We start from the raw sequence: 24,766 nt of genomic DNA, 5'->3' as shown, positions 1-24,766 counted from the left end.
TGATATGTTTTGAAAAGTCCAAATGACTCAGTGTGCAGCCAGGGCTGAGAACCAGGGGTATAGAATTGTATCATATGGTTGAAACAAAAGGGACATAGATAAAAAACAAGAAGGAAATAGAGAATTATGCTACATATATAGGTAGAGACTCACATGTGCTGACACACGTGCAGAGAATATCTCTAGAAGGATAGACAAGAAATAGTTCCCTCCAATAATGGAGTAGAGCAGTGATTCTCAACCATATGCTCATCTGTAATGTTTGAATTTTAAGCCATAAGCATGGCATATAGTTTTAAAAAGAAATCCTCACTGCACACCCAAGGCCGGCCAGGCAGGGCTGTGAGATGATTCTGAGCTCACGCAGCTTGGCTGTGCTGGGGCCAGCCGCCCACAGATGCACACGTACCACCCACCGCCCCGGCCACAGCTGCCTTCCTCTTGACTCAGCCGTGGTGGGTGATTTCTGAGTGAGGGGGTGACCAAAAAAGTCCAATCATTCATTTATTCATTCATTGTTAATGCACTCATTCATATTTTTATTAAGAATTAGATATGGGGCAGGTACCTGCCAAGCACGTGAATCTGGTCTCATCCTCACAACTACATGTGAAGTAGGTGATCTTATCCCCATTCTGTGGTTGGGGATATTTTAGCTCAGAGATAATAAGTAATCAAGGTGAAAGTATTTGAGTCAGGAAGACCAGCTAAAACAGAGCTTGTAAACCAGTGGGACTCAGATGTTTTTGGATGTTCTGCACAGAGCTTAAAAAATTCCCATCTGGCAACACCGGACTAGCTCCTACAGGGCCATTGTTGAATGGAATTGAGTATCCCAGGGATGGACGTGTGCTCTCTAGTTCATCCCATCCACCCATCCCCGCTGTATTACACCAGGCTGGCTTCACTTAGTCACAAGGCTAAGGTGGGCCCAGGTGCTTGTGTGTTTGTAGGCATTTAAGTTTGTAACCCCTGCAATAAAGTAGGTAGGATGAGCCAACCATTATCTGTCCCATGGGGCTCCTGAGCTGAATTATCCTGTGGAATGTGTCATTTCTACTCCAATCTGGCCTTCATCTTTTCGCTGGAGAACTAAGCTCTGTGCCTTGAATTTCCTTGTGGCCATCATGGGATGGGCTATTGGTAGTGATATATTTATGGAACAGATTTGCACAGTAGGGAATGACTGAAATATATTATAGAAAGGGACAGTCATCCAGACTGGCAGGAGTGTGGGGTAATGGAGTGAGAGGAGTTAAGAGTAAAGTTAGGCGGTGGCTATATGTGGATGGATGGATGTCAGCCTGCGGTATTTGAACTTCATTCTTTAGGCCAGTGCTGTCCAATAATACTTTCTACGATGAGTGCCCAGTGTGCCCAATAGCCACATGTGACTATTAAGCACTTGAAATGTGGTTAGTGTGAACGAAGAACTGCATTTTAAATTTCATTTAATTAATTTAAATTGGCATAGCCCCCTGTCACCTGTGGCTACCATATTGGACAGCGCAACTTTAGATGATAGGCAGCCAGTGAATGTGTTGGGGCAGGGAAATAATATCAAGCTGAGTTTTCACAGGATGAATTTTCCAGGGGTGTGTAGGCTGCAGGGGGTGGAGGGAAGTAGGTAGGAATAATATTGACAGTGTTTACTCTATGTTAGGCTCTTACTGTGTCCACACACTGCGCTAAGATGACCTCATTTAATCCTCACAACAACTCTATGAGAAAAGCACTGTTATTATTTCTGTTTTGTAGACTAGGAAACCAAGACACAGCAAGGTCGATGGACTTATTCAGGGTCACAGAGCTAACAAGTAGTGGTGCCTGGTGTAGCGTCCGGGCAGCTTGGCTGCAGAGCTCGGACTGTAAACCTCTAACCTGGAAGGAAGTAAATAAACCTTCATTGAGAGCTTACTTTGTGCCCTGATGCCGTGCATCTGTACGCCGTGTCTCATTTAGATATCATGGCAATCACATAACGTTGGTGGTCTTATCTCCTCTGTGGTTATGGAAACTTTGGCTCATCAATTTCTGGGGAGACCAGTTAAGGTTTCATTGCAAAATTCCACATCTGAGTTACTGAGGGTGGTTAGGGTGGAATCAGTGGGGAGTATACAGGAGGATATGGTATGAAAGATGTTGCGAAGGAAGAATCAGTAGGATTTAGCAATTGATTGGATGGCTGGGGTGAGGAAAGCGGGGGAGGATTTCTTCTGGAACAGTGAGATGAATGACAAACACAAATGCAGCCACGCCATGTGAGTTGAGGGTGTGGGCTCAAGAGAAAGACAAACCTGGTTTCAAATACAAGCATTGCCACCGACTAGCTGGACACCCTTGGGCAAGTCACGTCTCTTTGAGTGTCAGCATCCCTGTCGTTATAACGTGGATCAAAACACCTTCCTCCCAGGGCCGTGATGTGGCTCAGGTGAATGGATGTGAAAGCCCTTCCAGACTCAAGTCCATGGCCATGTGAGTCACTCTTCTGAATGTCAGTGAGGCAAGGTGTTAGGTGGAGATGGTTACCAGGCCTTCCTGCCTTTGATCATAGAGATGTTTCCAGAAAGCATGTGGGGGAGCCCCACCTCATCTTGGACACTAGGCAGAATTTCGGGCCAGTGAGTCAGCTTTGACCTGGGAGGAAAGAGGGGTCCTCCCCGGCCATCGCAAAGCAAACTTGCGATGCAGGTGCCTCCAACTCAACTGCCTCTTTCCACCAAGCGCTTTGTGTGTGTCGTCTCATTTGAGCTCACAACAGCCTTCTCAGAGTAGGTACTGCTATCATTCCCATTTTGGAGAAGGAGATGGAGGCTCAGAGAGGCATAGTAATAGTAATTGGGTTAGTATTGGCATAGTAATTGGGCTAATGTCCTTCAGTTTATGGCTCGTAAAATGAGGGTTCAAACTGAGGTCCATCTGATCCAGAGGCCTGGCCTGTAGCTCTTGCAGATTGTGGATTTCTATCTCGAGAAACGGCTGTTTGGAGGCCTCCTGAGAGAGATGAGAGCTGAGGAGAGTGTTGAGGGTCCTTCTCTTTCTTCTCCCAGCACAGACATCTGTAGCTAGTGCTGGGATATCTATCTAAAGTAATTATGGATTCGGGGACAAAGATTGCTTCCCAAAGATGTCAGTTTTCCATTTTAGACCCTGGTGAGAATAGAGTACAAGAGATGGATCCACTCCAAAGAGAGAAAATAAAAATTTAATGACTTCATCTAGTTCTCTTTGGATGCAACAAATAAATTATAATGGCTAGAGTTGGGCATTTGGGAGTGGGTGCAGTATGAGGTAGAGTTGGGGTCCCATTGCTTTCTGGGGCCAGATACTCCAGAGAGGTCTCCTGGGATCAATGAGCTGTTTCTGATCCTTGGCTGGTATATCAGTTTATTATTGCTGGTATAACAAATTACCATGAACTTAATGCCTTAAAATGACACAGATTTATTACCTTATAGTTCTGGAGGTCAAAAGTCTGAAAATGGGTCTCATGAGGCTAAAATCAGGATGTCTGCAGGGCTTCATTCCTTCTGGAGGCTCTAGGGGACAATCTGTTCCTTGCCTTTTCTAGCTTCTAGAAGCCGTCCACATTCCTTGACTTGTGTTCCTTTCCAGCAATGACATCACTCCAGCCTCTGCTTTTATAGTCACACCTCCTTCTCTGACTCTTGAGTCTCCTGCCTCCCTCTAATAAGGACCCTTGTAATTACAATTAATTGGGCCCACCAACATAATCCAGTATAATTCCCATTCTCAAGATCCTTAATGTAATCACATCTGCAGAGTCTATTTTGCCATGTAAAGTAACATAATCACAAATTCCAGGGATTAGGACGTGGACATCTTTGGTGAGGTGGGGGAAACATGTTATTCTACCTACAGGCCTGTGACCTTTGTGATTTTACATGTAATACGGGAGGAGTGGAGGACGATAGTACTTGGGACCTTAATCTCATTCTCTGCTGGAGCCAAGTAGCAGTTTCCCCTTTTACACAGGTCCTGCATGCATTCTCCCATCTGACCCTCAGCCATTTTCATTGCTCATCTGTCCCTTAGGCATTTGAGTTTGAGACCGCATTGTGTAGTCCTAAGAAAGCATGGCTACGGGTTGGATTCAGAGGGCTGTAGGCTGCAGGCTTTTAACCTCTACAGAGCAAGGAGTTATTGAATAAACTGTGAAGCATCTAGGAATTCTTGGCTCTTACGAGGTACCTGTTTGAAAGTAGGACCTGGTACGTGTTTCAGCAGCTCATTGAATGTTGGCTCTTATTTAAGAAAAGCTAGTTTTATCCTGAATTTGCCAAACAGAAATGTGGGGGTGTTTGTTTGTATCACAAAAGGGTTTAGTTTGTTTCTTTAAATAGCCAGCCCTACTACTTTTCTGTGAAGTGTTTTAGTTAGTGGGAAATGTGATTTGCAGAACTTTTCAGAAGCACGTTGTATAAAGTAAGTACCTGCACTGGAAGGTCATCAACTTTCCAGTCTGTTCCCAGCTTCTCTGTAGAGTATGCTGGAGTATAGCCAGGTCCCTTGGCATATTGAGTCTACCTTGGTAGGGATGGATTGTTTATTGTGTGGCTAACTGGAAGGCTGCCTAAAGAGACCTAGTTGATGACTGGTGTCTTCCTACCCCTGTCTATGGTGGTAGAATGTGGAAGGCCAGCCAGGAGCTACAGCTACCATGAAGTTGATTGGGCGTTCTTCTTTTTCTGTGGCTGATGATATTCATTCTTTTGTTCATTCATTCATCAAACATTTATTTACATATCAGTTATGTACCAGGAATTGTGGTAGACACTAGGAAACTAGAGATGAGCCCCCCTCCTTCCCTCAAAGAGAGTATGGATGAATAAGATCATAACTGATATTTTGGATATTTTGAAGAAAGGTTCTAGACTAAAGTAGTTGCTTATAAATGGTGAATGGTGGGCGGGGGGAGGAGAACTTTCCTAAACATCTCTGGGTTAAGGAAGAAATGAAAACCACAGTAATAGGCCACTTAGAAACTTAAAACAGTGATGGCACTAAATATAAAACATAGGATGCAGCCAAAGCTGTGCTTGAAAGGAAAGTTTTTAGCTTTAAAATCTTAAAACTTTTAATGAAGAAGAATGGGAAGAAATTAACTGAACAGTCAATTCAAGAAGCTTTAAAAAGAATAGCGAAAAAAAGCAGCAGACATTTGTTGAATACTCATGATACGCTAGGCACAGTTCTGAGCATGGATTAGCTTGTTTAATTCTGACAACACCACTGTAATATGGGTATTATTATTATCACCGTCATTTTTCAGAGAGAAAACTGAAGCACAGGGAGATAAGGTAATGTGCCCAAGTGCTATAGTTTACAAATGATGAATGCATCCAAACCTGGCCATTTGACTCCAGATACTCCCCACTAATAAGGAATAAAAGTACAAATACAAATAAAAGAAGTAGGACAAGTGAGAGTAAAACTAACAATCAAGTAGGGAAAAAACAATAGAATTGAGAAATATGTCCATGATTTGCTTCTTTGAAATGAAAGAATAATAAAATAGACAACAAGGAAGATGAACCTCTGGAAAAAATAAAAAGAGAGATTCCCTAACAATACAATGCGAAGAAAGCATGAGAAAGGGCACAGCACCATCCCAGATAAGATGATGCAGTTGAAACACACTGAGAAGAACACTATGGATAATTCCAAAGGAAAATATAAATTCCAAAAGTTAGTTTGAGGAGAGAGTGAGGGAGAGGGGAAGCTGGTAAAAGCTCCAAATGGGACAGGACTGTCTGCTGTCATCCCTTTTATTCCACATTGTTCTGGAAATTCTTGACATGGAAATATAAGGGGAAAAAAAGAGGCATATCTATCAGGGAGGAGAAGAGAAAAATGTTATTATTGGGGACAATATGATTCTCTACATGGAAAACTTAACGGAAGCAACTGAAAACCCACAAAAACTATTACAAATTTTAAAAATACTTACAAAATAAATACACTGAAAGTTTATTTCTTTCCTATTTGTAAACGATAACCACTTGGAAAACAAAATGCGAAAGATTTCAAAAATCATAATAGCGTAGAAAAAGGACCTCTCAGATAATACTAAGTGAGAAATTTGTAGAACTATAGAGAAAATTAAGACTTTATTGGGAGACATAAAATAAAATTTTAACAAAGGGACACCCTATTCCTGCTAGAAAGACTCATCGTTATGAAAGTGTTAATTACCAAAGTCCCAATAAATTTTTTTTTCTGGGGGTGGGGGTGGGAAATTTACTAAATATAATTCCAATAAAAATTACATCGGTTTATTTATTTGTTTGTTTATTTATTTATGGCTGTGTTGGGTCTTCATTGCTGCGAGCAGGCTTTCTCTAGTTGCAGCGAGTGGGGGCTACTCTTCATTGTGGTGCAAGGGACTTCTCTTGGCGGTGCCTTCTCTTGTTGCGGAGCATGGGCTCTAGGTGCGTGGGCTTCAGTATTTGTGGCATGTGGGCTCTGTAGTTATGGCTCGCGGGCTCTAGAGCACAGGCTCAGTAGTGGTGGCGCACGGGCTTAGTTGCTCCGTGGCATATGGGATCTTGCCGGACCAGGGCTCGAACCTGTGTCCCCTGCATTGGCAGGTGGATTCTTAACCCCTGCACCAGCAGGGAAGTCCCTCCATCGGTACTTTTAAAAGCTTGATAAACCGATTCTAAAGTTCACTTGGAACTCTCCGTGACTGCCAAGAAAATGTTGAAAATAAGGATAATGAGGGAGGACTTGCCCAACCAAGATATAACATGTTATAAAGGTACTATAATTAAATACCATATTGCTTTATTATAAGACAGATCAGTGGAACAGAACAGAAGGCCCAAAGACAGACCCCAGGGTATATAATTATTTAGCATATAATAAAGTTGGCATTTGAGATCAGTGGAGAGGGGATGAATTATTCAGTAAAAGATGCTGGCACAATTGATTACCTATTTGGAAAAAATGGCAAATTAGATTCCCATGTCATTTCAGATAACCAAGAAATTACAGATGATAAAAGAGTTTAAAGTGCAAATGATGCCATATAAAAGTTAAAGAAAAAGAATTGTATTTATGGGAATTTGGGTCATGTGGGAAGGCTTTTTGAAGTGTAGTTGGATTAAGTTTTCTTTGTCCATTTTTTTCTTTTAGTGGTCTGCAAGTTATATATAATACTTCTATTCTTATTCCTAATTGTTAACACACATATTCAAACTTATAATGTCCTAAATGCGGTTTCTCAATACCTATAAACTCCTGAGGAATAAGACAAGACTCTTAGCATATTGCACTTTTATAGTCTTTTTCCCAGCCCCATCTGTTATGACTTAAGTCTCTCTTCCCCCGCCCCGCTTTTCTTTTTGTTCTCTCTTTCACCACTGTTTGTTATGCCCCATTCATTCATTTTGTTGTTGTTTTGCGGAGTGTATATTCTCTATTACTTCTTTTGTGGGAAGTAAATTTTCCAAGTTCTCATATTCTGGAAATGTCTTTATTTTGTACTTTCACTTGAATGCTAGTTTGGCTATGTATGGGGTTTTAGGTTCAAATGTCTTTTTCTAAACCTTTGAAGACATTGCTCCATTGTATTCTAGAATTCAAAGTTGCAGACAAGAAATCTGGTGTTAAAATTATTTTTGTTCCTTTGTCAGTAATCTTTCTCCTCTTCTCTTCCTGCCACTGCTGGACACGTCCTCACAATGATCTCAGAGCCTTGAAAATCCTCACCATTAGTTCTTTTTTTCATTCACATCTATTGACACTTGATAGTTTCTTTCAATTTAATGACTCAAATTCTTCTTAATCTTTAGAGGACTTCCTTCTATTTTCTTTAATTACACATTCTTTACTGTTCTCTCTGTTCTTTCCTGAGTATCCTTCTATATGGTTGTTAGAATTTTGGGATCTATCCTACAGTTTTGTATCGTTTCTTTTATTTTTTCTTGCTTTTTTGCAGAATTCAGGGAAAATCACTCAATTTAGACTCCAGTTTGCTAAGTTCCTCTTTAGCTGTCTCCATTCTATATCAGCCCAACCACTGAGTTTCCAATTTGGGCAGTCATATTTTTCATTTCCTGACCTTTGTTTTTCTTTGACTCTTCGTTTTGTTTCAAAATGAAAGTGGGCTTATTTTCCCTGATTATATAATTAATACTCATTGTCAACATTTCAAACAATACAGATGTAAGATTGTAAGTAAAAATAATCTGTAGTCCTACAGATTATCTCCTCCAGAGATAACCATCAGTGGCATTTTTTGGCCACTGCTCATGGATTTCTCTCAGCAGTCACAGATATACAGGCACAGAGAGGGACCACCCCCCCCCCACACACACACAGCACACACAGTTTGACACAAATGTCTTCAGACAAAGCATATATTATTTATAAAATACAGTAAATACTAAAACAGAAAGGGGAGAAAGCAAAGGAGAAAGCAATTGGCCCCTTTGGAACTCTTGTTCTAAACCATGAGCGTTTAAAATGTTTTTATTGCAGAAAATATACGTAAAAGTAGAGAGATTAGTATAATGAATCCTTCTGTGTCCATCAGCCAGGTTCAGTAATGATCAGTCAAGACTCATTTTTTTCCCCATCTATAACCCTCCCCTTTCTATCTCCTTTATGTCACACTGAATTATTTTGAATAGAATCACCTTATCCATAAAGATTATAGGATGTATTCTTAGAGGAAAGTATTCTTTACCAAAAATAATCATAATACCATTATTACATCAAAAATTATAATTCCCTAATATCAATAACAATGATTCTCTCATACCATCAAAAAGTGAATATATCCACTTTTCTGATTGTCTCATAATTTAAAAAAACTATTAGTTTGTTTAAATTAGGATCCAAACGAGGTCTACATATTGCATTTAGTTGATATGTTTCTTAAATCTCTTTGAATGTATGTTTCTCCTCTGCCCTGCTACTTCCCTCTTGCAGTTTTCCATTTTTGTTTGTTTGTTGTTGTTTTGAGCAGTTTTAGGCATATAGAAAAATTGATTGGAAAATACAGAGTTTCCATATACTCCCTCAACCCCATTTCCACCCTGGTTCCCCCTGTTATTAACATTTGCAAGTGAAATAAATCAAAAAGAGAAAGAGAAATACCATATGAACTCACTTATATCTGGAATCTAAAACAAAAACCAAACCAAACCAAAACTAAAAAGCGAACTTGTAGATACAGAGAACAGATTGGTGGTTTCCAGAGGTGGGGGTGGGGAGTGAGTGAAATGGGTGAAAGTGGTCAAAATAAAAAGTTCTGGGGATGTAATATATAGAGAGTTGATTATAGTTCATAGTACTGTAGTGTATATTTGAAAGTTGCTAAGAGAGTAGATAAAAGATCTTATTACAAGAAAAAAAATTATAACTATTTTTGGTGATGGATGGATGTTGACCTACAGTGATGATCATTTTGCTGTGGTCATATATATATATATATATGTATGTGTATGTGTATATATATATATATATATATATATATATATATATATATATATATATAGGATCATTATGTTGTACACCTGAAACTAATATAATGTTATATCAATTATATCTCAATTAAAAAAATGAAGGCAACTATATTCAATGTCCTATGGCAAACCATAATGGAAAAGAATATTAACAAAAAAGAATGTAAAAAAAAATGAAATGGCGTGCCTTAGAATCGTTAGGAGTATTAAATGAATTAATATATGTACAGTGCTTGTAAAGAATCTTGCATTAGTGTGGTACATTTGTTACAATTGATGAGCCAATAGTGATACATTGTTATTAATTAAAAGCCATTGTTTATACTAGGGCTCACTTTTTGTTTTATATATTCTCTAAATGCAGCTGTCACTACAGTATCGTCCAGAAGAGGACAGATGCTCTCCTCTTCTCTTCCAGTTTATTTGTTGAAAAAACGTCTTGTAGCTTACCACATTCTTGTGTATTGAACATTTTTTTTTTCTCATTGCCTCTCTGTGGTGTCATTTAAAATGCGTCTGTCACTTGTAGTTGCGGTAAATTGGTAGTTGGATGAAGATTCTTGAACTGATTCAGGTGTGATTATTTTGGCAAGAATACTTCACAGGTGGTAGGATTCTTCATAGCACTTTCACCAGCAGGCAGGTAGTGTCTTTTTCTGATGTTGGCAGCATTGATGATTGTTGGCCAGGTCCATTATATCACTAGTGGTAACCTTGAGGTTTCCTGTCCTGTTTTCATTTACTGAGAATGTCCTTTAGAAAGATTCTGAGCATGGTGCCCATCCTCCAGGAGTCCACAGTCTAGAGTTTATAAAAATAGATTTGAACAACAACAAAAAATAGTTTTATTTTGTATGTATTCTCTAATTGTCCCTCCCCCTAAGTAATATAGTCCCCAAATAGTGGAGCGTTTAACGCATACAAATTCAAACATATGTATGTACACATTTGGTTTCAAACTGCTAAAGTAACAATGTAAACATGTAGCCTGTTTCTTCCACTTAGTTGATGGTTGCTCCTGGGGGAGATGCAGGTGTGGGTCCGCCGTTCCTGCTCACTCTTTTTCTACATGCCCTTCACATTATGCATCTCTCTAAGTGTGATTCTAGTGATTAAATGTACATACTTCATAAGCGTTATGGACCTAAACACAAGCCAACAGCTAGCTTCCTGTGGTGCCCGATCTGAAATACAACATTCTGTTCCAAAAGTAGTGGAAGATCATATAACTTAAGCGATCTTCACTAAAGTGTAATTTTGAGCATATGTGATCTTTTGAACCCTAGTTAACATTACAAGCGAAGTAATTTGCAAGTTGTAACATCCGTGTACCCAAGAGTTTGACTTCAATAAAAGACAAGGTGCAGAAGCTGAAGGCATTGTTTATTTTGGTATAAAGCCTTTACTTGTCGGGAAGTCCAGGTTTAACGATTTCTTCCTCTCTTCCCCTCCTTTCCTACTCTCCACTTTCCTTTTCCCCCACTCCTACCCTTATTTTCTCTTTTGCAGTCTGCTGTTTTGTCGTGCACAAGCGGTGCCATGAGTTTGTCACTTTCTCCTGCCCAGGTGCTGACAAGGGTCCAGCCTCCGATGTAAGTAACGGGCCCTGGTCACCTCTCTCTGTCCACAGTCAGTGCATCCTTTTGGGTATCTGTGAGTGAAGTACACTGAGACAGAAAAGTCAGGATGTCATGGTCCTGTAGCCTCTGAGACGATTTTCGTTTTAATGGGAAAGAACAAAACAACAAAACATTTTGAGAGGGGTGTGTGACTTCAAGAAACCAGCTAGTTTCCCTACTGTGATTCTGCAAAATGTCTTCATGTTTATGGCTGAGGCATGAGAGTGGTGGGCAGCGGCTAAATTTTTATGGCTACTATAAAAAGGTGTAGTTAGGATGGTACCTTACGGTGTACTTTTTAGCTCTTTGGTAGGGAATTTTTTGTACTAGGGCCCAAGAATTAGGAAGAAGTGAGCTTATCCTGCTACTGTGTACCCCCAAAGTATGATTACTGCTGGTGGGACACGGGATGCTTCTGGGTAAACCTGGCAATTTTTGTTTTGATCATTATGGATTTATTTTAATATGGATTGGAAAATGTGTCTAGTAATGCTTTTGCATTTATGGTGGGGATATAAAATTTCCTATCTAGGTAAAGGTAGTTTGGTTAAATAAAAAATAAAGAGACTCAAGGAAAATATTAAGTGAATGGCAGTGTGAGTGCTCTAAGGATATGGCAAAGTCTTGGTGCAAGTTTACCAAAAGTTTGGGGTACCATGTGGATTGCCTACCCAACAGCCATTCCTAACCCCCACTCTTTTACTGGCAGAGGCCACCTCTCATGCTAAAAGCTGAAGATGCCTGATACTTGTTTTCCCAGGCTCCCTTGTAGCTAGTGAGCGAGCACGTGACCCAGTTCTGCTCAGTGGGAACTGCAGGGAAGTCTGGGCAGGGCTTCTAGGAAGACTTTCCTTTCTGATAAAGGAAGGCACTCCTTACTTTGTTCTGTTGGACATCTTTGTGGGAGGATATAATGCACAGAGTTGTGACAACCGTTTGAGTCAATGAGGGAGACACGGCTGACATCCTGAGCGTGGCAGGGTGAGAGAGTTGAAGGGATCTGGGTCATCGATGACATTGGTGAGTTGCTGAGCCAACGCTGAGTTCTCTTATGCCCAGACTCTGTATGTGAGATAAGAAGCACCTCTTATTGGTAAAGTCTCATTGTTTGCGTTATTCTTTTCCATGGAGCTGAAACTGTCCTGGACCTTCCACTATGCACACTCTTCCATTGGCCCACTCATGAACTGCGTTCAGCGTACCCTCTGTGTAGCTGTCACCCCTGGTTCTCTTATTTTGTTCCTGCTTTGGTTCACCTTCCTGGAATTTTCCCCATTGGCTTTGTCTCCCACTGGTCCTGTCCTGGTCCCTTAGACTTGACATCTGACCTGAGGTTGCGTGAAGTGGGTGGTGATAACTACCTCTGTTATTGCATATGTTCTTGCTGGCCTTCTATAAGTGGTCATCTGCCATTTGGCTGCAAATCAGGGGCATACCACGCACACTCTAGAGCTAATACTGAAGTTGCTTTCCTTGGAGACTGTGGTACTTGGGTTTAAAAACTCCAGGCATCAGAGAACAACCAAAGCCTTCACAGGCTTGTTTGCAGAGACAAAGATGGGACCATTCTTCATGTTCTCTCAGATCACACTCCCTGACCCTTTTAGTGCAATTCCATCTCTTGTCCCCAGGAAAGCAGGCAGGGAAGATTGGGGGGACAGCATGGCTCCATTATGCAAGCTCTGAATGTTCATGCAGACCAAGGCTTGGTACTCAAAGAGCAGCCAAGAGGATGGTGTTTCCCATATCCTGTCTTTATTCATTGACTTTTTATGTTGCCTAAGATAGAAAGAGCTCAAACTGTTTTATGTGAAAAGGGAAATTTTGGTCCCTGAAACTGAAAAGCTCCAAGGGTAGACTGGCTTCAGACACAGTGAATCAAGGGGCCGAAATGAGGTCTTCAGGAATCTCTTTCTCCATGTCTTGGCCCAGCCTTCCTCTGTCCTGGTTTCTGTTTCAAGAAGATTTTTCTCCTAACGACAGCATGATGGCTGTGGTACCTTTAGTCATAATGTCTTATCAGTGCTGCACTTCCAGTGACAAGAGCTAAAGTCTCATTGGACCCTGGGTCATATGTAACCAGAGGATGGTTATGCTAATTGGCAGGCCTGGTTATGTGCTTACTCCTGGCGAGGAGGGCCGGTGTGCCTACCCCATGATTTGAGAGTCGGGGAGAGGTGGTCCCTCAGAGGAGAACTAGAGAAGCAGTATTGTGTACTGGTTAAAATCGTAGGCTATGGATGGAGCCTAGACATGTGTAACCTTGGGCAGAGTACTTAACTCCCTTGTGCTTTATATTCCTCAGCTGAAAATGAAAGAACCCTACCATATAACTTTGCCACGAGTATCCAGTGTATACATATAAGACAGTGTCTGGTACGTATGTGAAGATGGTAATGACAGTGTTAATGAATTACAGTGAATACATGCTGGGCAGACAGCAAGGACAGATGTCTACCAAATATGTCTGAAGAATGAATGGGTCCTCTGCCTGCCACCTGGCAGTTGTCCTTCCTAGGAGTGTGTAGGCTCCATAAGTTGTAGGAGACCCTGCTCTTTGTGAATGGAGCCGTGCAGCCGTTCATTGCCTTGGGCACGGGGAGAGCAGGCAGTATTGCCTGCAGCCAGCATGCATAGGATTTGGCAGCCTACCTGAAATGATTCTATCTCTGGACACAGTTCCAAGAAGGCCGGTTGGCACTGAGGATGATGAATTGGTCCAGACTCCTGAACTGACTTGACTTGGTTCATTGACCTTTTTCTGTCCATGGGTGGAGACGTGATTAGAGATCTGGCCACACCTACTTGCCAACCTGGCCAGGCTCTCTGAGGTATGGAGGAGTGCCTTCCTCCTTTGTGACCTCTCAGGAGCTGGCATGCAGCAGGCTCATGGAGTAGAAAAGCACAGTCTCCATCCATGAACAAGGAATGTGCTAGGTTTTGTCCTCTACGTTCTGCTATTCCAAGTCCAGTCTGAGTCAGGGAATATTCTGGATATCGGTAGATCTTTGTGTGGTTGGCATCCTTCTAGGTCTCCATCATGGCATATTAGGCTACCTGAGGGAATTTTATGAATCAGGCTTTGTCCCAGTGAACCCAGCTACTGACCCAACCATTCAGTGCCCATGGGAACAGGCAATACATATGGGCACCCACCACTGGGGGACCTCAAAACACAACAGAGTTCCTGGGTGGTACTTCTGGTCATCTGTAGGCATCCTCCTGGTTCTTGGTCTCATCTGCTTGGAAATGCTCAATCCTGCTGTCTCTTCGACCTCTTAGGGAGACCAAGTCTCTGGTATTGCCGTAAGCATTACATATGGACATTACAGTTACCCAGCACTTAGAATACTGCCCACATACACAGTGTCCTGAGAGATCTTCTCAGAACAAGAAAGAGAGGACTTGTCTCTGAGGGCTGGGACTAGGATGAGTCAAGTGAGGTACTTGTCTTGGGCACAAAAATTAAGGGATTCTCGCTTGTGTCTGTGGATGTCTGGTGGCTGGTTGATCTAGGATGGCCCCATTCACATGACTGTCAGTGAGCCGGTTGGTGGCCTGGGTGCCTTGGCTCTCCTCCACATGGCCTCTCATCCTCCAGCTGGCCAGCTCTGCCTTGTTCACATGAGGTTTCAGGGTTCCAAGAGTCCCAGTGCATCAGTGCTTTTTCAGCCTGTGCATCATGTTTGATAATGTACCACTGGATCAAGTAGTCTCATGGTCAAGCCCAAATTCAAGTGGTAAAGAAATAGACTTCACTCTTCATTGAGGGGAAAGAATCTCTGGTCAAACTACTGAAGGTCCTGTTGACCCAGGGGACCACTGTGGAACAGAATCCCTGGAGGCCATCACACTGGACTTCAGAAAAGACCTGTGGATCTCACTGTAGTTCAGAGTCACAGATGACCTCAGTAGGAGAACAGACCTCATTTATTGCCTGCCCCAGGTCCCTGGCTGACTTAGTGCCCTCCAGCTACAAATGGGACTTGGGCAATTTAAGGATCATGCCCAGAGACAATGGTGGTTAAGAGTGTGGATTCTGAAGTCAGTCATACCTGAGTTCAGGTCCTGACTGCCAGTTACTCATGAGGTGACCTTGGGTGTGTCATTTTCCTTCTCTGTGGCTCAGTTTCCTTATCCATAAACTGGGATATTAGTACCAACCACATAGATTTGTTGTAATAAGTTTTAAGAAATCCTTAAAATGAATAAGAGTTAACTACAACCACAACAAAAGGATTAACAGCAAATGGATTACAGAGTCATTGCATGAAAGTGTTAAGCACAAGGGTCCTTGTAAGCCCCTGGTGCAGGTAACTGAGGGCATTTCCATTGCTCTACTTACCTCCCTAGTCAGGGATATACTGAGAATTCTGTCCATGCCTCCACCCAGATCATTCCCTTAGGATATAATGACTGTTTCCATTTCCATTACTTTACACAAAACCTCAAATTCTACCTCAAATTCTATGGTGCAATGCTGAGAAAAGAACCTAGACTTTGGAGCCAGAAAAAACTCAGTGTCAAAATCCAGTGCTGACACTTATGGCTCCATTGATCTTGGTAAAATAATTTCAGTTCTGTGACCCTTAGTTTATATCTTTAAAATGGGGAAAATAGTACGTATGTCATAGGTTTTTTTTTTGGTGAGCATTCAATGAGAGTCTGCTTGAACCACGTCCAGAATAGTGTCTGGCACAAAGAAGGCACTCAGTAAATGGTTTCTAAATTATTATTAATCCTTGGAGGAGTCTCCTGCTCAATAAGGGATGCAGGACCTGCCAAGGAATAATAGGTAATAATAATAGCTGACTTTGTTGAGCAGAGGTTCTGTGCCAGGCAGTACAAAAGTACGAAAGGACTCTTGAGCTGGTTTGTCTGAAGATAATGTCTTCAACATTTTATGGTTTTAGAAATAATAATTTCTTATCATGCATATCAAGGTACTGAATAAAACTCACTGTTATGCCCTGTGCCCTCCTGATTCCATCACTAAATCAGTCAGTGAAAGACACTGGCAGTAATGTTGAGTGTATCCTTTTGTGTTTCTTAATCAAGTCTTATTTTATGAAGAAATATATTAAAAATGATAAATCATGTGTTAGATGTTGAAGATTTAATAAAAGGGAAATAAAAGAAAATTTTAAAAGAATGTTAGATTTATACATTAAAAAGAATATGCATATAAATGCTAATGGGCTTGAAAATCTGGTTGCAATGGATGATTTTCTAGGAAATTTAAAATTGGCAATTTTGTCTCAAGAAGAAATTGAAAACCATAACAGGAGAATAATCAAGAGAGAAATGAGAACATTGCCCAAGAAGCTTTTCTTCTCCCAGAGCTCCAGAATAATAGGCTTCATGGGTAAATTATTTTAAACTTTAGAAGAATGAAGGATTTCTCTTCATTTTGTTTTATTTTATCTTGATTTTTCATAAGAAAAGCCCAAGAAGCTTTTCTTCTCCCAGAGCTCCAGAATAGTAGGCTTCATGGGTAAATGATTTTAAACTTTAGAAGAGTATGAAGGATTTCTCTTCATTTTATTTTATTTTACTTTGATTTTTATAACAGTGAGTCTTAAAATATCTTTGTTTCTTTATTTTTGACAGGCTTTACTTTTTTGATTGAAGTATATTTTGATGTACAACATTATGTAAGTTACAGGTATACAATATAGTGCTTCACAATTTTAAAGGTTATGCTCCATTTATAGTTATTGTAAAATATTGACTATATTCCCCTTGTTGTACAATATATCCTTGTGGCTTATTTTATACCTAATCTGTTCATTTTAAATTGTATCAAATTACAGAGAAAAAGTAAACCTTCACAATTTTAAAAATTGAAAATGAAATAAATCCAACTCAAATCAGCACTAGGAAAAGAGATCAGCTCATGGGAAGGACATTGAGAAGGAGTAAGAGCTTCAGGGACAAGGGCCTCAGACACTGGAACTGAGGATCCAATACTTGCAAGATGTTTTCTCATTATCAGCTGTATCAGTTAGCTTTGCTGTGTAACAAACCATTCCAAAGTTTAGTGGCTTCAAACAATAATCATTTATTATTTCTCATGATTCTGTGGGCTGCTTTGGTCATTCTTCTGATCTGGGTCTATTCAGCTGATCACTGCTGAGCTCTCTCATGTGTTTGGTCAGCTAGTGACTTGGCTGGTGCAGGATCACCTTGGATAGCTTCAGGAACATGACTGACACTTGGCAGCCTGTTGTCTGGTACACTTCATTCCTCCTCCACGTGGTCTCTTTTCCTCCCAGTAGGCAGGTTTAGGCTCTTTCACACACTGGTCTCAGGGTTCCAAGCACAGCAAGAGAGGGAAATCCCCAAAGCACAGGTGTTTTTCAAGCTTTTATTTGTGTCACAGTGGTTATGGCCAAGAACAGACTCAGAGGTGGAGAAATAGACTTCACCTCTGGATAGGAGGGCCTGTAAAGTCGCACTGCAGAGGTGCGTACAGGAAGGGGAGATTTGTGGCCATTTTGTAGTCTACCACACTGGCCCTTGCCTGCTCTGCCAGCTGTCTCATTTGTCCTTCCAGAGCCTCTTTGCTTTCTCCCTGAGAGAGTGACCTGTAAGGGCTGCATCCGTTGGGGTTCCCTTACCCTCTGGCTCAAGGGGAGGGACTGATAGGAGATTGGAGGGTGAGCCCAGGGTATTTATCATGAGGTCTTCTTCGCTTTACTCTTTGAAGGTCGCTGCTCCTCTAAAGGCAGTCATCTCTACACAATTCTCTCCTTTTGGGTTCCAGGAACTACTCTCTTCCCTTGTCCCTTTGCTCTTAATTGCCCCCAGTTACTACACTCTCCCTCATGGTTTCTCAACACCATGCCCACACCTTTCTAAATAGTCCTTTCATGAAACCTGCCTTAAACTCTCTAATTTCAATATGCCATTTGTTTCCTGCTGGGACCCTGACTGATTTGTCCTTGCCTCATTTGTGCCTACTGTAGACAGGACATGTCTGTAAATATGTCTGTCAGCCTGGTTGTAGTTGACCCCAGGGAAAGATGGAAACCCTAGAGGAAGAAGTGGCCTTCTTTCTTCCTGCATTCCTAATCAGTCTCAGGAAAGGGTTCTGATTGGTTGGTCCTCAGTTGTTAAGGGAATGAATTCTTTACAGTTTATCAAGCCTGGATCACGTGGCATCCCTATGGCTCAGAGAGCAATGTATGTTATAAGAAGAGGGGATGGGAAACTTTGAGGAGCTGACAGAATCAGTAGCTGCCACAGTTTGTTATTATAAGCTACCTTCACCATGGTAACCAGCATAACCCAATAAAGTTGGCATAAAAAACTAAACTAGGGACTTCCCTGGTGGTCCAGTGGGTAAGCCTCTGTGCTCCCGATGCAGGGGGCCCAGGTTTGATCCCTGGTCGGGGAACTAGATCCCACATACTGCAACTAAGAGTTCGCATGTTGCAACTAAACAGGCCGCAAAGAAGATCCTGCGTGTGGCCACTAAGACCCAGCACAGCCAAATTAATTAATTAATTAATTAAAACAAAACTAAACTATAGTAAACTTAGAGTCTAAATTTAAAGATCCTAAATAAAATATTTAATACTATTTAATTCTTGGCATAGACATATTGGTTCAGATAGACTTGTTTTAGTGTGAAAGAAGCAATCTAGAGAGAAAAATAACAAAGAACATTTTGGTCAATATAACAAAATATAAAGACAAAGATAAAAATTAGCCAGCAAGGAACTGTGAAACCTAGAAAGTATACATTTCAGTTACCTAACCCAATGTAAATGGATTGAAATTCTCTACTAAAAGGAAAAGACTTATCAGACTGGATAAATGTATAATTCTAGGCGTTGTACAAGAGAAACTTATTAGGTTAAAAATAAAAGAGGCAGGGCTTCCCTGGTGGCGCAGTGGTTTAGAGTCCGCCTGCCGATGTAGGGGACACAGGTTCGTGCCCCGGTCCGGGAAGATCCCACATGCCGCGGAGTGGCTGGGCCCGTGAACCATGGCCGCTGAGCCTGTGCGTCCGGAGCCTGTGCTCCGTAATGGGAGAGGCCACAACAGTGAGAGGCCCGCGTACCGCAAAAAAGAAAATAAATAAAAGAGGCAAAGATATACCCCCAAAACACACATGCATATAAAACAGGGCCTTAATAACAATATCAAAAGAAATAGGACTCAAAGTAAAAAGCATAAACAGGAGAAAGAGGGGAAAAGATTAGACTTAATTTACACACTCACCAGTGTGTGTAAATTAGTCTAATCTTTCTCCAGAGAATATTACCAATATGTATCAAAAGTGTTAATGACCTTTTTGGCTTAAGAATTTTTACTAAGGAATTATTTAAGAATATGTGTATATATTTAGCTAAATTGATATTCATTGTTTTAGTATTTAATACTAATGAAAAATTGGAAACAACCTGAATGACTGCCAGTTAGGGTTTTTGTAAGTAAAACATATCCATGTGATGGGATGCTGTACAGTGATTAAAATGTCACAATGTCTGGGATAACGGAAATGTCCTATGTCTTGATTGGGATGGTGCCTAGCCAGGTGCACACATTTTTCAAAACTCATGAAACTGTATGCTTAAAATCTGTACATTACTGTATGTCAATTATACTTCAATAAAAAGTCACAGTGATTAAAATGTTCTTGACATGGGACTATATAGTCATTATGAATGAAGAAAGCAGACAACAGAGGACATGTATGGTATGATATATCGACAGATACACAAAAAACACACACATGTAGAAAAACACAAGACCACATTTCCTAAACACATTTTGGTGGCCACTTGTCAGTTCTGCTCAGTGTTTTATTCCAGATTGCTGCCTGCAGAACTCTGAAGGTCACTTTGGGAACTTCTGTAACTGGTTTCTACAATACAGTCTTGTTTCTGGTGCCACTTCACCTCCAGCATGGACTCAGCCTTCCCGCTTAATTTGGTTAAAATCAAACCTGAGTGAAGGCTTGGGTATAACTGTAAGCAATTGTAGTTGCTTCTAGATGTGGTTACTCTTTTTTTTTTTGGCCACAAAGCATGCGGGATCTTAGTTCCCCAACCAGAGCTAGAACCCACACCCCCTGCAGTGGAAGTGCAGAGTCTTAACCATTGGGCCGCCAGGGAAGTCCCTAGATGTGGTTACTCTTAATATATTCCATCAGCTGGGAACCAGCTTAGTCCTCCAAATGGGAATCTTCAGGTGTTCTTGGTAAGATTCTGGCCCCTGTTGGCAAGTTCACCTTTGGCCCCAGAGGAGGGAAGTCCTAGCTCTGCCAATCCAGGCCCCACCCATTTCCTGCCTGAGCACTGGTGGCAGTAGGACATCCCTATCATCAGAGAAAGGGCCCCCCTCCTCTTCCATGGCATTGTCTGGTCTCCTTGGCTCAGAAAAAGGCAACATAACAGTCAACTGCTCTCTTCTCAAAGCCTGGGTTGTTTAGTCTTTCATAACCCCAAGCGGGGACACCCCACAGTTCAGTTCTGATGATGCTCCAAGACTGTCTGGCTCCTTCCAGGAGATGAAGCAACAGTTAAGGTGGAATATCCCTCTTGGCATCATGGTAAGATCTCATCATCACCTGAGGGCAAAACTCTCAAGGATAAATAATATTAGGGGCAAATCAGCCTAAACAGTACAGATACACACACACACACACGCACACGCACGCACACGCACACAGTCTCTCTCATTTATCTATTACCTATCTAAATCTGACAGTGCGCCAGGACTATGATTTACTACTAAACACTGCAGTCTATAACTTCTACATTCACAACAAAAGTGCTCAAGAACCAGGTGTATGTTCCAAAGGGCAGAAGGACGCCTTACAAGGGGGCTGGACGCCCTCTGAGGGTTGGCCTGGATAGCTCAGAGGCTAGGCTGTCATTAAACATTTAAAGAGCTACTGTATAGATTTTTGCTAGCTTCAAAGGACAGAATCAGGACTGAGGACCATCTGTGCAGGCTAAGGAAGAACAGCCCAAACCGACCGCCTGGTTCCTGTATACGGATATTAGCTCCCCTCCCAGTAGAGCAAAGACCGGTTGTCACGGATGCTGTAGAGGTGACATCTGTGGTAGGTGTGGGTTTCCTCCCAAGTTGGTTATTCTTTTACTAATTAGTGTTGTTTGGTTGCATGCAACAGAAACCACCTTGAGTTAGTTAGCTTGTTATAAAGAAATTTATCGAAAAGGGTATCATATACTTTAGAGAATTGGAAGAAACCTTCCCAAACAACCAGATCAGTTGTATTTGATTTTGGTTCTTGTGTTGTTTTGGCCCTAAATTCAAATTCCGGAAGGAGGGACATTATGTGGTGAAGCTTAAGTTACCTAACCAGCCCTTGGTTGGGACTTGAAAGTGTTCCCTCTTTAGGGAACTAAAGACAGTGGGGGTGGGGTGGCTTTTTGATGGAGAATGGAGGCTCTGCTAACCCCAAAAGGAGGCAGAGATATTTGCAGATCAAAACAACACATGTCCACTACCATTTCTAAATGCTACTTTGCAGAGTACAGACGGGTTGAATGCTTAAAGATTATTTGGATAGCCTGTTAAGAACAGACCTCACCTGAAGAGCTACAGACAAGGGTCTGGGGGTATTTTGAAGTCCTTCAGGTAATTCTGCAGGGGAGCCAAGTTTGTAAACCAACAAAAGGTCCTATAGTAGGGTGGTTCTGAAACCAGAATGGTGGGGTTTGAATTCCAGGTTTGCCACTAACTAGCTGAATAATCTTGGGCGAGTTACCCAACCTCTCTGCCTCAGTTTCCTCTTCTGTAAGAAGAGGATAAAATGGCACCCTCCTAACAGGGTTCAGGTGAGGATTAAATGAGTTAATCCATGTTAAGGGCTTCTTGCTGTGCCTGGCACATAGTAAGTGCTAATTAATATTGTTACCACCAATGGTTCTTCCGAATCTTAGACGGTGAGTTTCAAAAGTCTAGCCTTATTTTTGGCATGGCATGCTTCCATCTTGCTTGTCACAAAATGGAAATACAAAGGCACCTCCCATGGGCTGGTCGGGGCACAAATCTAATAAAAATAATGGTAATGTGGTAAAATGCCATTCTTTGACTGTGAAATGAACTCCACTGGATTCTTCTGCTCCCATTTGCCATGTGCCACTGATGGCATCCACAGGGCAGAATGAACATGTAAAGGTCAGAATGAATTGCTTCTCAACGGCCCTCTGTCCCTCACTGTCACAAGGACACAGAGCTTCATGCTGTGGAGGAAGAAGCAAATCCACGGTGTGTAGCATCTGGGGAATGGAAACCAACTGTTTCTCCTATGCACAAAGAGGACAGGTGGTGGGACTAAATGAGGTGGGGATGTCCTGTCTTATGAGTTATTTTGGCTTCTCCTGGTTGTGGGGTGGGACCAGCCTCAGAGCCTGATAAAGGGAATTTCCCAGAAGACCTCAGCCTGTGGAGGCTGCAGACTTGGGGGAAATAGAGAAATCAAAGGCAGATGACCCTGGAGAGAGGCAGCCTGGAGGGATGTGAAAGGACCTGGTCCTGGAGTCAGAAGGCCCGTCCTCCCCCAACTTCAGTGGTCTGGGATTCTAGGATGTCCAAGTATTTTACTTAAATAATAATATCTAAGAACCAGCATTCATAGATATGATTCTGTTTTAAGCACTTTACATGTAATATCTCTTTCTTCTTCATTACACTCTATGAGGTGATTACTGTTGTTATCAATCTCATTTTACAGATAAGGAAACTGAGGCTCTCAGAGACTGAGGGACCTGCCCAGGGCTCCATGACCAGTGAGTGGTTGAGCCAGGATTCACACCCAGGCACTCTGGCCCGGGTCTGTGCGCTTATCCAGCACCCCAAACTGCTTTGTTACTTCAACCCTGTTCACCTGGAAAATCTAACTGAAGCAGACAACCCTTTTCTCTGAGAACTGCCTTCCCAGATCTGTGCTCCCAGAGGCTGTCTGAACCCATGGCCTCGGTTCCGCTGGGTCCAGATACATGTGGACATCTGCCCCAAACTGGACCAATCAGACTCCCTCGTCTAAGAATTTAGCATTTGGGTTCAAAGGTGCTGCCTTTAGTCTGGGCTGGTCATACAGTTTTTGAAAACCATTTATTATACATGAAAAGTATCCATCTTGATGAATTCTCACACAGCAAACATTTCTCTGTAACCAGAACCCCAGAAGCCCTTCTATACTCCCTTGTAATCCCTACACCTCCAAACCCTTTCATCAAGGTAACAACTACCCAGGCCAACAGCCATTTGCTTGCTTGCTTTATTTTATTGAACTATTTTATTTTATTTTGGAAAGAACACTTAACATGAGATCTACCCTCTTAATACACTTTTAAGGGTATGATACAGTATTGTTGATTGTAGATGCAGTGTTGTACAGATCTCTAGAGCTCACTCATTATTTTTTTATTTTATTTTTTTTAATGTTTCTTTTGGCTGCGCTGCATGGCATGTAGGATCTTAGTTCCCGACCAGGGATTGAACCTGCGTCCCCTGCAGTGGAAGTGTGGAGTCTTAAGTGCTGGACCACCAAGGAAGTCCCTAGAGCTTACTCATCTTGAAACTGAACTTTATGCCCATTGATTAGTAACTCCCCATTCCCCTCCTCACCCCAGCTTTTAGCACCCATCATTCCACTCTTTGATTCTATGATACGACTATGACTGGAATTATGCAATATTTGCCTTTCTGTGTCTGGCTTATTTCATCCCATGTTGCAGAATTTCTTTCTTTATTAAGCCTGAATAATAGTCCATTGTATGTATATACCATGTTTTCTTTATCCATTCCTCTGCTGGTGGGCATTGAGGTTGTTTCCTCACCATTGTGAATAATGCTGCAGTGAACATAGGAGTGCTAAAGTCTCTCAAAGATCCTAATTTCAGTTATTTTGGATAAATACCCAGAAGCGGAATTGCTGGATCATATAGTAGTTCTATTTTTTACTTTTTGAGGAACCTCCAAATGGTCTAAGGACTTGGGTAGACATTCATCCGAAGACACACAAGTGGGCAACATGTGTATGAAAAAATGCTCAGTAATCATCAGAAAATGCAAATCAAACCCACAAGTGAGACCTCACACCTGGCAGGCTGGCTATTATCAAAACAAAGTCCAGTGACAACAAATGTTGGTGAGGATGTAGAGAAGCCCTTGCTCACCCTTGGTGGGAACGCAAAATAGTGCAGCCAGTATAGAAAAGAGAGTGCCTGCTTTGAACGCTATGCAAATGGAATTGTACAGGAGACCCTCCCTAGTGTCTGGCTGCTTTCCTCAATGTTTTGTTTGTGGCCACCTGACTTTGAAAGGATGCATGGTATTCCATTTATCAGGAGGTCTGACTTCAAAGCCAGCCAGGACCAGGCAGTAAATGAGTGCTAACAGGGGGCATCCATGTGGGGTGTGTGCACGCTGTCCGAAAGGGGCAGCCATTACTCAGCTTTCTATTTAAAAAAATCTCCTGTTCTTTAAAGGACCAAGATCCAGATTTTCCAATTTTTCAGGAGATGCCTGAATCCCCCAAATGTGGATGCTGACAAATAATTCGAGAATTACATATGTGGTATATTTAAAAAATATTTTTGCACTGGATTCATTCTGTGTACCACCAGTTTATAACCTCTGTAGGTGGGAACTGTCAGTGGAAGGTCG

The 24,766-nt window shown here is 41.7% G+C and overlaps 1 protein-coding gene across 2 annotated transcripts in view; it reads left to right on the top strand.

Annotated features, from left to right (window-relative positions):
• Positions 1–24,766, top strand: part of PRKCB (protein kinase C beta) — a 313,357-nt gene that overhangs the window by 120,680 nt on the left and 167,911 nt on the right. For both annotated transcript variants that reach the window (XM_065892367.1, XM_065892365.1), the window contains exon 3: positions 11,004–11,086. In XM_065892367.1, the coding sequence (XP_065748439.1) occupies positions 11,004–11,086 (83 nt within the window). The remainder of the gene's footprint in view (positions 1–11,003; positions 11,087–24,766) is intronic.

This window comes from Phocoena phocoena, chromosome 15 (assembly GCF_963924675.1).
Source record: "Phocoena phocoena chromosome 15, mPhoPho1.1, whole genome shotgun sequence".
Taxonomy (NCBI): Eukaryota; Metazoa; Chordata; class Mammalia; order Artiodactyla; family Phocoenidae; genus Phocoena; species Phocoena phocoena.
Note: the sequence above shows the minus strand (reverse complement) of the source record. Positions and strands in the feature narration are given on the sequence as shown.